This window comes from Carassius gibelio, chromosome A20 (assembly GCF_023724105.1).
Source record: "Carassius gibelio isolate Cgi1373 ecotype wild population from Czech Republic chromosome A20, carGib1.2-hapl.c, whole genome shotgun sequence".
In the NCBI taxonomy this organism is placed as follows: Eukaryota; Metazoa; Chordata; class Actinopteri; order Cypriniformes; family Cyprinidae; genus Carassius; species Carassius gibelio.
The window spans coordinates 19,725,234-19,742,691 of NC_068390.1; the positions used below are offsets into that span (position 1 = coordinate 19,725,234).

General features: G+C 36.9%; 1 protein-coding gene across 2 annotated transcripts in view; it reads right to left on the minus strand.

The window, feature by feature from the left end:
* LOC127938747 (NBAS subunit of NRZ tethering complex) overlaps positions 1 to 17,458 on the minus strand; it is a 122,252-nt gene that overhangs the window by 70,233 nt on the left and 34,561 nt on the right. For both annotated transcript variants that reach the window (XM_052535579.1, XM_052535580.1), the window contains exons 26-32: positions 16,919 to 17,052; positions 14,700 to 14,762; positions 10,805 to 10,927; positions 10,627 to 10,729; positions 8,722 to 8,951; positions 4,727 to 4,839; positions 705 to 818 (exon numbers count right to left, since the gene is read on the minus strand). In XM_052535579.1, coding sequence (XP_052391539.1) covers positions 705 to 818; positions 4,727 to 4,839; positions 8,722 to 8,951; positions 10,627 to 10,729; positions 10,805 to 10,927; positions 14,700 to 14,762; positions 16,919 to 17,052 — 880 coding nt within the window. The remainder of the gene's footprint in view (positions 1 to 704; positions 819 to 4,726; positions 4,840 to 8,721; positions 8,952 to 10,626; positions 10,730 to 10,804; positions 10,928 to 14,699; positions 14,763 to 16,918; positions 17,053 to 17,458) is intronic.

Consider the following 17,458-nt stretch of genomic DNA (forward strand, 5'->3'; position numbering starts at 1 on the left):
CAAAGCTCAATCATTCAACCTTGTACTCAAGCTAGAAAAAAAATCTAAAATAAATATAAACAAATAAATAAAAATTTCACCTCTGTTCAAAAGTTTGGAGTTGAAGAGATTGCTTTAATGTTTTTGAAAGAAGTTTCTTATGCTTTACTGACATCATGCTGATTCATGGAACTAACGGATCATGTTGATTCATGAGGTCACATCTCTGATGCACATGTTTTTGGGCTGTCCGATGCAGTATTAATCTGTAACCCCTGAGCAAAGCAGACTTCAAATGAATTTCTACTTATTCAATTGCTCACTCATGCACATTCATTTATTTATTCACAAGTAGACACGACACTCCTGACTCTGCAAATACAGCTTTAAAAGCACACTGGAAAATTAGCACTGTTTAATCTATGAAAAATAGGCACTGTACTGCACCATCTTCAGTTACAACTGTCTTGTCATTTTGGAATGTCATGAAAATATTTAGAACTTTCGAGGACTGCATTGGCTAACGACTAAAACAAAGCACTGGCTGAAGCGATGCCAAGAACTGATGTGGGTATTTTTTATCGTAACTGCTGTGGCAGGCTATCTTTGACAGTGTTGATGAATCTTTGTATCTGGAAATACTTCAGTTTAAGCATTTTTCTGCAATGGACATACAGAAACGGACCGCTAGCCTGATGCTGAGCGAAGTTTTAATTCGATTTTACCTGCAACGCGTAGCAGTCTGGCCAGGCTTAGGAGGAGAGTGGACTGTCTGTACGCAGTAGGACACTGAGAGATGCACTCCTTTATCAATGACAGACGATCCGTCCGCAGACGCACTGCAGAGAGAAAGAGGAAATGAGAGAAAAGAACAAAACAAGGAGCAAAAGTTAAGACCAAGCAGAAATGCAGTATGTACAGTCTAGAATAACCAATATTTGACCCACTGTTTCATACAAGCTGTGCTGCTTGCTAATTTGGTCATTTGTGCAGAATTTGTCACATGACCATATATTTACACAAAACCACATTGAATGATTCTTCTCTTTAGATCATGAGATTTAACTTTATGACTGATTTTACTAGATGTCTCCACATGGAGCTAAAGCCTTTTGTAACCTCTATAGAATATCTGACTAACAACATTATTTTTAACATTGCCACATATTTAGACAGACATACACATATAAAACTGCCTGTGACAGATATCGAGGAAAAGTGAATGAAATTTGTTTTCCACAAAATTATATTTGTGGGATAAAGTGCGTCAGAAACTTTGAGTAAAGTTGTGGGGTGTCTGTGGCTCAAAAAATACTGATCGTAAGCTCTGCATACAAATGTAGGGAATATTATTACAAATAATACTATAATAAAAAAAATATAGAAACTTAAAAAATTTTAATATTATATTTAAATATGTATTAAAATATTAAACCTTTTTTTTTTTTTACCTAAAAGGTTTGTGAAAATGTGGATGACATGCAGCAAATAAAATTTTGGGAATAGCTATACAATTCATCAGTATTCTTTTTCTCTAATTTTTTTACCATAATTCTATTTTACATTAATCCTTAATGTGGGGCAAGTTCTGTTGCTGGACCAATTTTCTATTTTGTATTTTTTTTATTCATTTTATAGATGCTTTCGTTTAACTTCAGTTGATAGCACACATCATAGTTAAAAAGTGGCACAGCTCACCCCACTCTCCTCATACCACAACATCATGAATTGACCTTCCATTTCCTATATGCTGAAAGAAACAGATTTTTCTTCCTTTCTTTATTTATTGTTGCATAATAAACAATGCCGTGCATATTTTATAAAATAGAATACCTCACAGTCCATACTGCGCAGTATGCATTAGCTAGTATTCCATTTAAAACACAACAAAGATCGAACCTAAAGAAAATTTATGAAAAACACCAAATTCACTGCATGTGTTCTCCCTACTTCCTGTCATAACAGGCAAGTGCTTGTGATGTGTGGTAATTGGATGGACACAAAGCATGTCTCAGCTGTCTGACTGAGCACAGTTTAAAATATTGAGCTGGAAGTGGTCTGTGCTGGAGGTCACGCTGGTCTGAAGTAGGCAGGGGGCAGAGCGGGCCACGGGATACAGGCCTGCGGGGGGTGGGGGCAGACACTTCCATCTTCTGAGGAGACACCGCAGGGGCAGCACCTGAACCACACACAGACCAGCCAGCCATCAGCAGCACCTGCCAAAGCCATTAACATGCTTCCAAAAACAGCTGCGCATCTGTGTGTGTGGCACCAAGAGGTTTGCATTTACTTGAACGTGAGCATCAGTGATTACAGTTTAGCTTTTGCTTTCTTTATCGCTCACACTTTCAGTTGTAAAATTATAAATTAATAGTCCTGAGAAGACTAAATTAAGCAGTAAGTCTTTGAGGCAGGCTACAGCTCCTCGTTGGCTGACAGTCGAGTCTATAACTTTGCCTGCTAGGAAAAAGAACGGAGCACATGAGGTCACTCAGGTCATGAGTGGCAAATGAGCTCAAGGAGAGTTTCCACTTGATGTATTCAGACTTCCTTCTTAAGTTTAGGAAGAAGAGTTGAGTTGCTCCTGGTCTTGCCTTGACTATATAAAACAGTTTCTTCACTTCTTCAAAAGGACACTGGGAGAAGCACACATGGGGCTAAAGAGGCCTTCCTTTTTTTAGAGATACAGGTTGTGTACTTTTTCTTCACTTTTTACTTGTGTTGTATTATCAGTGATATCTTGATTTTGTCTCCACACAAAAATGTACTTTACTGACAACAACAGATTAACAAAAGATGACGGGCAGCTTTAAATCTCCAGCTTGAACTTAACATTGTTTTTTTTTCCCAAGTGGCAACCTCCCGCTCTCTCTCGTGAAGCCAACACGGAAGTAACGTAAACCGTAATTCATCACCTGGCCGCTTGAGGCTGGCTGCAAAATGGAGTCAATCCCATAGACCTTCCCATGTTAAAATGCCCATCTTACAGCAGAAAAAAAAAAGCATGTTTACAGTCTGGTTCAAAAAATTATTTTATAATTTTGGTCTATATAGCAAATTTTACCCTTCATCACAAGTGTGAAAAGGTGATTTTTTTTTTTTATAGCTCATCCGTTGAAATTATATAAAGCCTTAAAGTTCTGCATAATTGAGGTCACTTGAGTGACAGGTGGAGTGTGGAGGTGACAGTGCCATCGAGCTAGGTGGGCGTGGCTTCAGCAACCAGCTCCCACCTTTTAGCTCATTTTCGAGCCCTGGAGTGACGCACGGTGACATGCTACCAAGATGGCAAAAGTGGGCTCTGCCAACTTTGAGTTTAAAAAACACTCTTCAGAAATCTATGGCTGACATCACAGAAACTACGTCCATGCTTGTATACAGTCTATGGTGTTTCTGAATATCTCTTTTGTAACCTCAATAGAGTATTGAGCAGAAAACTGAAAATGGAAATGAGTAAGAAAAGCTTGAGGACAGATGAGTGTGTCAGTAATACCATAAAAAAGCAAGTCTTAATTAAGAGGCCTCCACACAGGAAACATTCTTGTGTTAAAACAGCTAGGCTGAGCACAACAGAACTGCTTTTAACTAGAAATGTATGACTCTGAGAAGGAAAAACTGCAAGTCATGGTACAACAACTAGATATGTTCAGCTTATGTGTATATAGTCCAACAACGTACTACACAGCATGAACCAGGGAGAAATCACTCCTCCCCCTCTTGCAGTGGAAGAAAAAAAAAAAAGGTGAGGTCACTTTTTTCCAAAACATGTATGCAATAATGCTCAAAATGTTTGAACCAAGTGGCATTCACGCAAATAATTGTTTTTGTAAAAAATAAATGCATATTGTGGTTCTTTGCTTTTCACTGCTGTATTGGAAAATAAAATAAAAATTCTCCCTGATGTTCACTCAAAACAAAACTGTGATTTTTGTTTTTTTAGTGCATTTTTACTCTATGTTATTAATTGCAACAACGATAGCTGTTTGGTCAAATGATCAGAGGTCAGAGGAAATCCCTAAAAACGAACTTATTTGGGGATATTTAATATTTGTCTTCTGCTCACCAAGGCTGCATTTATTTAATCGAAAATACAGTATAAACAGTGACAGTTTAACTTTATACAAATTTCAAATATCTGTTTTTTTTTATATATATATATTTTAAATGTAATTTACTGCTGTGAAGGCAAAGTTTAATTTTCAGCATCATTACTCCAGTCTTCAGTTATCACATGATCCTTCAGAAATCATTTTATACCAATTTGGTGCACAAGAAACATCCCTACACATCAGTGATAAAACAGTTTGCTGCTTAATTTTTTTGTTTGTTTGTTTGTGGAAACTATGAACATTCTTTTTCAGGATTCTTATATAAATAGAAAGAGAGGAGCATTTAATTGAAATATAAACTGTGTCACTTTTGATCAGCTTAATGCATCCTTAATAAATCTTAGAATAAAAACAATTTACTAAGACTCAGACCTTTTGAAGATTTGTGCATTTTAAATATCATAGATATTTCTAATACATTATCCAGCCCTGGTTCTGACATTTTACTTTTGTCTGTTTTTATTCTATTTTTTCCTCAAACCAAACAGAAAAAACAAACACAAACAGGCAAATCAGGGGCTTGTTTTCCAATGGTCAATTTGATGTAGCTGATTTAGTCAACTTGAGCACCAATCTCCTGAAGGAAATGGAAGGAGAACACATTTTCGAACAGTAGTAACAGCTCAGTGCTGCTTTACCTTGTAAGGGAAGAACCTTCACGCCAAACTGCTCCAGTCGAGAGAGGGCGCTGATGAGATCCATTTCCTCTTGGACGAGAGAAGGACAATCCGTGATCAACAGCAGACACGACCTAATGGACACACCAATTATTACACAGAATATTCCAAATATGATATTTAAGGGGCAGTTCTATTCCACAGAAGAAAGAACACATATTGGTCTGGAATGACACAATGCATACTTTCTTTGATTGAACGGTTCCATTAAAGAGGAAACAGAAAAACCAGCAGCCATTTTCTTTTGATTCTTCTTATTTCTTAATTACAGACCGAGACTCTGACATCACGTCGCTTTCATACCGTTATCAGAGCCTTGCAGAGGCCTGCGTCTGCTCCACATCTGTGCTGCTAAAAATGTGTTTCATAGGACAACAGGGGACAGACCAAAAAACCCAAAACCAAATAAAAAGCACAGATCCTGGGCCAGCTCTGCTGTCACTTTCCAATATAGTTTGGCCGAGACAGCTGCAGTGCACTTTTGAGCCAAGCCAGTAGCAGCAACAGAGAAAGCAGAGCAGAAATAATCATTCAATTTAAGAGCTTGAGGAAAAAACAACAATGACATCAAAATGCAGCAGTATTTTTCGAGTAGTTTCCTCTACAATCTGAGTTCTACATGGTAGTTATTTATTTTCAGTGACACCGCAATTCCAGCTCCGCTTTGCATAAGATTTACCGTGGGTCGTACAACTATAGGCTAATATAAAAATAAAAAATTACACTACCCTTCAAACAGTTTGAGGTTTCTACGAATACAGTTTACAACATATTAATCATAGTGGTGTGGGGCTTGGTGATCTGGGGTGAGCAACCACAGGTGTGAAGAACTATCATCAGTGACCTTGAGTTAGGCATCTAATGTGTACTGTGCATGTAATAAGTGTAACGTAAAAAGATTTGAGAGTGTCTGCTATTTGACTGCATACTTCTTAATCAAACAGCATTTATCCTGGGTAAAGTTAACATGCAGGTAAAGGCTGATAGGAAACTAGGAAACACACACACACACACACACACAGAGAGAAGTGTGTGTTATGGTTTTCTGTCAAAATAACAGCTTTGTGGTTTAACATTTGAAAATTAAGAAATTAGAACAACTACTGTATAACTAACACCAATTTGTGACATAATTTGCTGCAAATTGTCAAATTTTTTTAAATAAATGCCATTGACTTGATTCTTTGTTATATACTGCAATGTGCAATCTCACACAGTGTGTAACTAGGTTTTTGGGCCACTTCAAACATACGGCAAAGGAAAAAAGAATTATAATGCAAGTTACATGTGCCAAGTGATTTTTATGCAAGAACAATAAGCAGTCTTAAGTGACACTACACCAAATGTGTTTGTGTGCTGCAGTCATTGGTTGATGAGATAGTATGATGGTCCCGATCATCAGTAGAATTATAAGATCATCAGTCAACCAAAGGTTTGAGGAACCAGGAAAAACCACCATCATCCTCCTATCAATTCACCACATCACCATCCCACCAGATTTCTGAAGCACGGACAGATGAAAACTCTCATGTTCTTTTACTACATCGCTCTACTGTGTTTCCACCGAACACTTCAGTAACACTCTGCCCAGCGTATCAGAGCAGCCCAAATGGTTTCAAACGGTTTCCAAGACAACAGCGTTACTATTAAAATGTAAGTGAACGCACCAGCTATCTTCAAAATCCCTGTAAACCCCATTCAACATGAAACAACCAGCCTAAACACTATTCAACATGAAACAACCGGCCTAAACAGTCACTGCACAACCCGCTGCTTCCTGGGGCTAAAACAGTCTTTGTAATGAAGGTCTCTGATTAGCCTTACAATTACAAGTGTTTTTCTTGGTTTTGTTTAGCAGGAAGTGTCCGTATGTAATGACGACTTAAGCAGTCGCTCACTCAGGATTACACACGGGATGGGATGGATGTTTTCAAGGCCACCTAGTTTGAAAGTAGTATTTGTGGCAACTCTGAAAATCTGAAAATCAAAGAGCAACAACAAAGAAATCTGAAAAGCTTTTGTAACTTTAATGAATAATAATCTTTAATTTATACAGTCCAGTATGCCATGCTGCTTTACATTTGATTACTTTATTCAATTGCTGTACCTAAAAACTAACGCTAGATCATATGGATTTTTTTATGATCTCTTTATTGAACTTTTAAAAGAGGTGGAATGGACTTTTAATGGAGGGACAGAAATCTCTTAGGTTTTCATTAAAAATAGCTTCGATTTTGCTTCAAGGATGAACATAAGTCTTATGGGTTTGAAACGACAAGTAAATGACGATTAAATGATGACAGAACTCTCATTTTTGGGTGAAATATCCTTTTAGGCTTAGCAAGAAACACTAAAATTCTTTCTGAACTACTGACACCAAAACAGCACTACTGATTCTTTCAATGAAGAGGAAATCAGTCATTCTCTTTCAGTCCTAGTTTCACTCAGAATCCTTCACTGACACATTCTGTTTTCAATCTGTCACAGTCTTTCTCTCAAAAAAAGTGCTATAATGTAAACATTAAACTCATAATTACTGTGCATCTGAGTATTTCCTGTCTGTCAGTGGCATGTGCGAGTGAGAGAAAGACAGTGATGTGAGATGCGTGTGAATGCATATGGAGTGGCGACCCGTCCAGCTCAAACAGCCCATGAACAGAAGATGGCCTAATTACTGACCCACTTTTCAGCATGCTCCATTGCTTCAGGGCTGCAGTCTGTCACCCTTAGCGCTCCAGCCCAACACAACAAAAATAGGCAGACACACAGAAAACTAGAAACACATTAACCTAGAGCTGCAGGGAGGAAGTGAGCGACCGACTGTCTGTCTCTGATGGAGTCGATCTCTCATTATGGCAGCTAATTACGCCAATAATAGCCATTGTGAAGGGCTGGGCTCATAACAGAGGGAGGATACCAGAATGTCATTGGACCGTTTGATTCCTTCGGGGTTTCTTCCTCTTTCCTCATGAACTCCTCACACAACTGCAGAGACTGAAGAGGTGGTTTCAGGCTATTTTCACTCATTGTTTGATACCTTGGTCTGAACTAGGGTTTGATTTGCTCCCCCAAGCCCCTTGTCAGCTCATATTTCTTGACATAAGAACACGTTCACTTACATTATTCCACTGGTTATGACAATATTTTGGTGATGTTCCTTAAAAAGTAAAAAAATTGCATAATATGAAAAAAAAGTTATGTATTAATTTTAGCTGACAAGGGAACCTACAATATTAGTATTTTTTTTATGCAGGCCAATTGTACTCTGCTATTTTTGTGCATTTTCTGCCACAATTAATAAAAGTGTATAAAAATAATAATGTCTAATAATGTAACTGTCATTTATTTTGAGATATTGACAGAGAAATTTAGTATAATTAAAATGGGTTGTTGTTATTATCCTTACTAATAATAAAATAATTGTTATAAAATATTAAGTAAATTAAATGCCATTATAATAATAAAAAAAAGTTATACAAAAATATCCCATATTATTAATTTATTTTGAGATATTACAAAATACATTTTGCATCATTAAAATTAATAATAAAATAATCATTCAATTATTAATAATAATATAAAATATTTTTATTATAATTTCTTAATGATACAAAAATACATCTTACAATTTCCCAGAATTGAATAAAAATTTAATTTCATAAAATATGAAAAGAATAGTTCACCAAAACAAAAGGACTCTTTGTAATTATAGCAAAATTTGAGTCATTGTAAAAAAAAAAAAAAAAAAAAAGAAATTCAGTAGCAAACAAGGTTTTTGTGAAAGTAAATGAGTTTTGAGAACTAGTCTCCCACGATCCAATCACCTCACATTTTGAGAAGGACTGGAATTTAAAAAATCTTTAGTATTAAGATGTTGAACGCCACTTTGTGATGTTACAGCAAGTTCATGTGGCACACCTTATCTAAACACATCAAAAGATCATGGGACATCATACCGTGCCAGGTTCATGCAGGGGTCACTGAGGGTGGCTGAAGAGTTGAAGTATTCACGAGCAGCAGCCAGAACCAGCTCCACACTGCGGCTATATGACACACGGGCATGAGCTTTACCACGGAGCGAAACGCTGACTGGAGTGTCCTCTGACACGGCGCTGCAGTGCATCAGCTGACCCGCCAGACGGACGTTTTCCTCTCGTCCCGAACATAGCAAACTCTCCACAAACACCTGCATGGACAAGCGACAAGGATTGACAATAAAAGAGAGAGAGAGAGAGAAAAATCAGTGCCGTGTAGTGGAGACCCATGGGAAGAACACGTTCAGGTGTGGCAATTAATCACCTGGCTTTAGTCAATTGCCGGCGAGACAGAGTCACTACATAACAAATATCAAAAACTGCTCTTTCAATGACAACACAATCTCATGAGCATCTCTGTGCAACAGCTGTGGTGTTCTGGGTAATTTCAAAGTTGCCTTCAGCTACATTTAGGCAGAGTAAGACATCAACATTTTCTGTGGTTCGACCTATTTGTGTGTTTTTCAAACTGAACCAAAGTACCCTCATTATAACATCATAAAACCCAAAGAATAAGCATTAATAAATAATAGATAGAAATAATTCTCTCTTGATTCCTGCTGTTCATGCACAAAATCCAATATCCACTATTTGTTACCATAAACCTTTGAATGGTAGCGTATAAATACAAAATGTATTAAAATAATACTGTAAAGTCAACAGTTTCATATCTTTGCATGTTCTTTCATGATACTTTAAAAGGATCGCAATCCATGTATCCGAGACATTTCACATTACGTGAAGAATCAAATTCATATCGGGTAAACAAAGTTGCATTACTGGGGACAGATATTAAGACAGCAGCTGAGAGAACTTACAAACCCCCCCTTTGGAGTTTCATGTGGACTTTAGACATATAATCTGCAAGTGCTTTAATCTGCCTGCATTAGAGAATCCAATATTTGAGGTGCACATTGCACCTATAACCATAACACGGTTAACTCCCAAAGACACACAAATGAAATATCCACCCATGCTCGGTCTGGGAGCCAATGAGCCATTCCTAATGCACACCCACAGAAGTGAGGCAGAGTTTAGGGCTGGTTGCTGAGGTTTGTGTAAGTTCATTAGCTGTTAAGCTATTGAAGAGATTGCAAAGCAACTCTGCGGCACTCTGTCAAATGGACCCAGACGCAGAGGTGAAATGGTGAGAATGCCAATTCTGTAAAACTACATCAAGTTCTTTCATTTTCCTCTCCGAACTTTCAATTTACTGTTCGTCTGGGATTGTCTTTCAGTAGCTTGGAGAAAAATACAGTGCAGGATCCCATACGGACAGAAACTGGGTAAGAGCAATTCGAACAGAGTACAGGTTGAAGGATAATTGTTGTGTTTTTTTTCCTTCTTTCTTTCTTTCTGGTCACAGGGTGAGCGGCTCAGAGTTGAGGATGAACTCCTGATGGCAAGTTCAGCTCGGCTGTTCTGCTCTTGATTATGATGAAGAAATCGATAGAGAAGGGAACACAGCCTCGTTAGAGAATGCCGCTAAATTAGAGAGCACACAGACAAAGCCCACCGTCGCCATCAGACTAATGCGCAGCCTGAGACTCTTTCACACACATACGCATATACAGACATACAATAACCAGAGTGAGCAACAAAAGAAGTTAATGAGAAGATAGATAATGTTGGAGCTGTGAGGCCGAATGAAACGGTTTGAAAAGTAGAGTGAAAAGATTACGGGAACTTCACAAAACACACACACAAAAATGCTACAGTAAGTACAGAAAAACATAACAGCTTTGTCACAAACCAGACAAGTTACAAAAATAAGATTAATCACAAAGAAAATGATAATATAATATGCTACAGTATATTGTATTGTACCTGATGACAAGTTTCTGGCTCTAGACAGGTATAAACATTCTGCTGCATATCCAGAAGATCTTGAAGTAGACCTCTCCACACTGTCTCGCTCACAGGAGGGTTTCTGAGCAAACAACAGACAGTGAGACAGGTGCACACGAGTGCTGTGTGTGTGTGTGTGAGAGAGAGAGTGTCATACTTGCGTCCTGTGTGACGGGTGAGTCGCACCATCAGCTGGTGAGCTTCCTCTTTGCTGTTCTGACTGTTCCTCACGAAGGAGATGGGCTTCTGGAGACCGTGTTTCTCCAGAACCTCAGCAACACTAGAGAGATTTACATAAAAGTGGCTAAACTCTTAAACTGGCTTACAGTATTTGTATAAGCCCTATAAAACAATGCTGTACAAATAAACATGTCTCTCTCTGTTCATTACACAGTTAAAAAGTTTGTAACATTTTTGAAAGTCGCCTCTTGTGCTAACAAAGATTTCATCCGAAATACAGTAAAAACAGCAAAAATTGTGAAATAGTTACAACTGCAAACAACGGTTTTACATTTTCATTTATTTTAAAATATTATTTATTCCTGTGATGGCAAAGCTGTATTTTTTATCAGTCATCACTCCTTTCACATGATCCGTCAGAAATGGCCCTCAAGCAACATTTATCATCATCAATGTTGACTCCAGCTGTGTTGCTTAACATTCTTGTGGAAATCATAAACCGCATTTAAGAACAGTAACATTATAAATGCCTTTCCTGTCACTACCACTACTATTTTACTGGATACCACTAAGTGATGATTTTACAGTAAAACAGTTTGACTGGAAGCATAACCTTTGAAATACAGTACACAAAAAAAGACTATTTTGCTGTCCTAAATATGCAACATTATTCTGTTCATAGGATTGTATGTTATGTATTTCTGAGTTTCGACCCAGCAGTTAAGAATGTACATTAGAAGCCATCCCTAACTACAGCTACATGCTAACAGCTGCTCAGAGGAGCCAGGAACAGACAGAGGTGTCTGAATGAGCCTCAGTGAGCTGAACTGGTGCCGTGTCTGGCTGAGATGCCCTCCATAAATGAGGATGTACTGTCCCCTGGGAGCATCTAGTGCAGATGTTTTCAGTTTCCTTCCTTTCTTCCTGTCTCACACTCCTTCCTTCATGTCTCTTTCTTTCTCTCTACAATCTGCTAGAGCCAGATTTTTATTTTTTTTCTGTTTCACTTACATATTTTTGCTCTTCCCTCTCTTTTTAACCCCTCTCTCCATCTGTCTGTAGCTTTTTAAGTCTTTTCCAGTGATCATGACCTGCTCCTGAAATGGCTGTTTAAACTATTTCTAGTGCAATGACTAGGGTTAATCACATTAATGTTTATTTTTTGCCCATGATGTTATAATGGTTAAATGATAATCCAGCATTAACGATATCAATCACACACACACACAATACTGTAGTTAGTATGTGTATGTGATAAAATGAATGCATAATTTACAGTAATAACACTAACCCTAACAGTAACTGTAGTGCAGGAGAGTAATGTGTTAATGTCATGTGAATAAAACAATCACCATATTGGCTTCTAAAGCCACTTTTTGTAATGTCTACTTGTGAACATTAGAGAATGTCTACATTGATTTTCAAAACAGCAAAGAAAATCCGGGTTTGATATGCCCTCTTTAACATTCAAACAGAGAGCAGAGGGGATAAAAGAAAACACTGGCAAAGACACAATTCAGATACAAAGAGGGGAAAGGGTAAATCTTGAGAGACTGAGAAAAACGAGTGATAAGTTAGAGAGCAAACAAGAGAGAAAGAGAGAAATTACGGCTGCAGCGACTGCACCCTCCCAGGCCAGTCATAAATATCTGAGAGCGAGACCTTCATCATCCTGTCCTCCAACAGAATTCTAATGGATCTAAAGGAATGTGTCTCTACGGAGCGAATACAGGCTGATCACGTCACCTGAGCGGACACTGACACGTGCAAAGACAAAAACACAGAAATAGATGCAAACGTGGTACAACATGCATACAAACATGCTTTGTTCAGACAGGCAAATCTTCCTTTGGATTTTGTTTTGTCTGACTCAAATCAGTTTTGGTTTCTTGTAGTCTGCAAAAAAGAAATAAATGAATGGATAAATAAAGCCCAATGTTTTTAAATCCGATCCTGAATTCAATCAGATTTTTTGGACTGTGTCTCAGTCAGCCAGGCTGAATTTCAAGTAGTTTATATTGTCATTCAAGAGGTATTGCGTATGTAAAATCACACAAAGTGTGCAAAATGGTCTCAAGCGGCATCCGAATGCACTCATTTCTACTCCATCTTTCCCAACTTAGCAAACTAACTGATGTTTTCTACATAGTGAATGGCAAATGAGTAAACGTTAGAAAACTTTTGGACAGTATATGCATGAATGCGTGAAATGCCTCTGTTCTCTCGTGTGCTGCATGAGGGAGATGTCATGATGGACGTGAGCAGAACAAAAATTGTTCACTTTTTCCATTCTCTCTCCCCACAATGACAGCTATTCTCAGTAGTTATGTGAGAAAGTATTTTGACACGGTGCTGAAGCTTACATCATCCACACCGAATACCGACTACACCAGCGGCTCTCAAATCTCTTCAGGTCAAGCACTACCTCTGATCAAATCAAAACATCCAAGTACTGGCTAGACACCACAAAGATCCCTTTATTTCCCATTAGCTCTGATTGCTGAGGGGCTGTGAGAAACATACACATAAGGCTGCATTCAGATTAATATTGATAATTCTGCGGTTCAGATAAATCATGTTGCTATAAGACCCTGATAAGTCCTTTAACTAGCCCTTTGCAGATGTGTGGAAGGACCCTACCAAAAAACATACACCATACATCATAATAAAGACATCTAGAAAGGATTACAATGTATTTCTGTGAGTTAATATGCAAAGTTTGCAATCCAATTCAAACACATAAATAATAAATATAGCCTACTCTGGAATATGAGGTAATGTGTCCAATCTGTCTTGAGGTGTTTGAAACAGACTGGTTATGTAATTGATAAGCTACTGTGCTCAGAGTTGAGTGATGAAACCTGCGTTTCAGAATCAAAATGAAGGCCACTTTTAAAACATGAAGTCGTGAAATCAACCTGAGGTCAAATGGAATATCTTGCCTATATATGGATTCACATGTGGCATTCTTGAACTAATAATGTTGGCTAGGAAATAGAGTTTTAAATTTATAAAGCTATATTAAACTAGTAAATAATTTAGAAATTAGAATTATAATATTGAACAAATAAATAATAGATGATATAAAATATTTAAAATAATATAAGCAATGTATATCATTAATCTACACACTACCGTGCAAAAGGGCCCAGTGTGATTTGTTTTAAAGAAATTTAAAATCTATATTTTTATTCAGCAAGGATGCATTCATTTAATCAAAAGTAAGAATAAAGACATTTTAAATATTACAAAAGATTTATATTTCAAATAAATGCAAATCACAGTTTCCAAAAAACAATAACTGTTTTCAACATTTGTAATAAGAAATGTTACTTGTGCATCAAATCTGTAAATTAGAATGATTTTTAAAGAGCTGTGTAACGCTGAAGGCTAGAGTTAAAGCAGCTTCGCTATCACAGAAAAAAATACATTTAAAAAAATATTAAACAGAACATTTTATTTCTGTAGCATTATTTCATAATATTACCGTTTTAGTATACTTTTCATCAAATACTAGCTTTAGTGTACATAAGAGACTTCCTTCGAAAACATTTACAAATCTGACCAACCAAGTGAAAATGATGAAAGACTTTAATTGAACGCTGAACGCTTGGTCATGTGTCAGAGACACTGAAGAGTGACACATGTGCTATGCAAATAAATGCAATTATAGCTAGATCTAAGTTCAGAGGATCATTTATACAACAGCAATATATCACCAGCCCTAAAACCACTCTATGGTAAAACATTAAGGCATTAAAGACCTGACAGTACGACTTTCTATAAAGCTGCTTTGAAACCATGTGCATTGTAAAAAGCTCAAATAATACAAATACATTGGGCTTGACTGGACTCATTCGGGCTCTTCTTACCTCAAGTGTTTTTCAAGAATGTCCACCTGGTCATGCAAGGCTTTTGTAGAATCTGTCTCAGGTCTGGGAAAGAGAGAGAAGTAAACAAGATCAGAGATCAGCCATCTGAACACACACAGACTGCATTTATCCAAAGTCACTTTCAAGATTTTAACCTTCCGTTATCTAATTATGTCACCAGGTCAGTGCTTCGGAATGTCAGTCATTCTGGTTATAAGCTTTTATATTTGTATTCTTTGTATTAAAAAACATTGGTTATGGCGGCGTCTATGAACTCTAAATACTTGATTTCTATTTGATCACCACATCTATTAGTATTAGGTCAGCATACACTACAATAGCAAGTAGGCTAGCTAGCATTCTCCAGTTAGAATCTGGTCCCAAAAAGCATCTTTCTTCACAGACAGCCATTCAACAGTAGCAGAATATTCTGACTAAATTAAATTGTTTGCTAGAAATAATTAAGCTGCAAATATTTAGTTAAATTACTGACAATAGTTTAGCAATTGTACAACTGCCATTAAAATTGGAACAATAAAATTCTTTTTTTAGGATTGTTGACATGTTTTTTTTTTTTTGCTGTGCCCTTTATGTGAACTTGAGAAGATTTCATGAGCAATTCTGCTTGAGAGTCCGGTTGCCATGGAGATAATGTCTGAATTGCAAAAAAAAAAAAAAGAAGAATGTTTTGTTGCTGACAAAACTCAGACTTCTTAGGTCTGAACTAAACTCAGTATGTTGGCAATATTTCCCTAGGCTCTTTCCAAGTTTCGTCATTTGACTACAATGTTGTATGTTTTGTCGTAGTCTCAGAACTCCAGTTCATCTGCTCATCCCACATCTGAATAGCATTCACAAACGCAAACACGTCTTTTCTTCAGTAGCGGCAAAAGATAACAAGATCAGCTCTAGAAAACCCTAAAGCATTGATCCCAGGATAACAACTGAAGTGTAAAAGCACATTAGGGTCTGCAAAGGTACAGAGAGACTTTACAGCGACAGATTGACTTAAAGTGAAAATGAGGGGAAAAAAAGGCAGATGGCATTTGTAGAAGGTATCAAAACTGTTTTTAGCAGAATAATGTCGAACCCTCAGGATATAACCGATGCCAAATTTTGCAAATCACATTATTTTTGGCATAAACGTGTTATTTTGTTGTTCCACGAGAGAAATCACGTGCTAGAAAAACACCAACCCTTTGCACAAACGCTAACACATCAAAGACTGTCCAAAGACTGCAGAAATGTATATTTAATAGCAACATAGGTGGTTGAGTGACAGGCTTCTCAGTCTCCAAGACATCTAAAGGCAGCAGGGATATAATAAGGAACGCTGAGATGTTTTGAGGGTTCACACTTTGAAGGCAGAAAGACACATGCTGTGCTAATAATGAGCTAATCAGGGGCTTACTGACAACTGTGCACATATGTGCTAATTGTGTCTGTGTATTTGTGTGTGTTTGTGTGTGTGTGTGTGTGTGTGTGTGTGTGTGTGTGTGTGTGTGTGTTTGACAGGGCTTTTGTGACAGCAGTGCCAGAACAAGTTTTGAAGTTGAGGGGCCAGTTCTAATAACCAGCTTTGAAAACACTTTGCATGAAGTGTCTTTAATTACTATGTACTTACATTTAAACTAATATTTGGATACAATGCTCTTATTTTGTACATCAACGTTTTAAATGTAAATAAAATTCAACAAAATTTTGTTTTTTAAAGAATGAGGTTAATAAGATTTTTTTTTATAAAAAAAAATAAATATAAATAAAAAATGTGAATCTTATTCTGCTGCATCTACTTGGGGTTAAGAAATATTACTATTTAAAATATAAATGTTTCAGCTTTGATATATTTAAAAAAGTAATTTATTACTGTGAGGCAAAGATTTTTTAGCAGCCATTATTTCTGTCTTCAGTGTTACATGATCCTTCAAAAATCAGTCTAACATGCTGATTTGGTGCTTAAGAAATATTTCTTACAAATATTAGTTGAAAATGGTTGTGTGGAAACTGCTGATGTGCTTTTTCAGGATTGGTTTATAAATATATGATTATTTGATTAAGTCTTTTGTAAAAATGACAATAATTTAATGCATCCTTGCAACAAAAAAAATAAAAAAAATTGTACAGACAACAAACATATAAATGGTAGTGTAGAAAATTACTATCAAAAATTTGAGTGAAAGACTTAATCAAAAAATGTGTTCCCAGTTGTGTGAGCTCACCCATATCCTCTCTGTGGTAGACATTCAAGTATATCATAGCAGAGTGCAAGCTGGTCATCTCTCTCACAGCTGTAGATACACTCTAATGCCACGGACATAAGCTGATCCGAATCTCCAATGACTTTTGGATGACACTGCAAGAAAAAAATAAATAAATAAATAACAATTGGCAATGTGAAATTACTGGCAAAGTAAAAACCGACCTATATAGCAATTTTGAGGATCACTGGCTTATTTGAATGTCTTTATAATGCTCAAAAATTCTGATTTTGAAACAACCAGCTTGTAAGCCTATATAACAGAACATAGCTTTGTATATAATCTATGACCTTCATATGAGGTTAATATTCAGCCATTTCATCTCATCTCCTATCAAACAATAGTAACTCACGCATAGATGCAACCACAAGAACACTAAAATCATGTTAGTGACTGGATTAGATTGGACTTCATTTCACACAACATTGAATGTGCAAAGTCTGATTCACAGACAAACACAAACACACACGTACAATCTCATACACCTGATTTCTCTCCAAC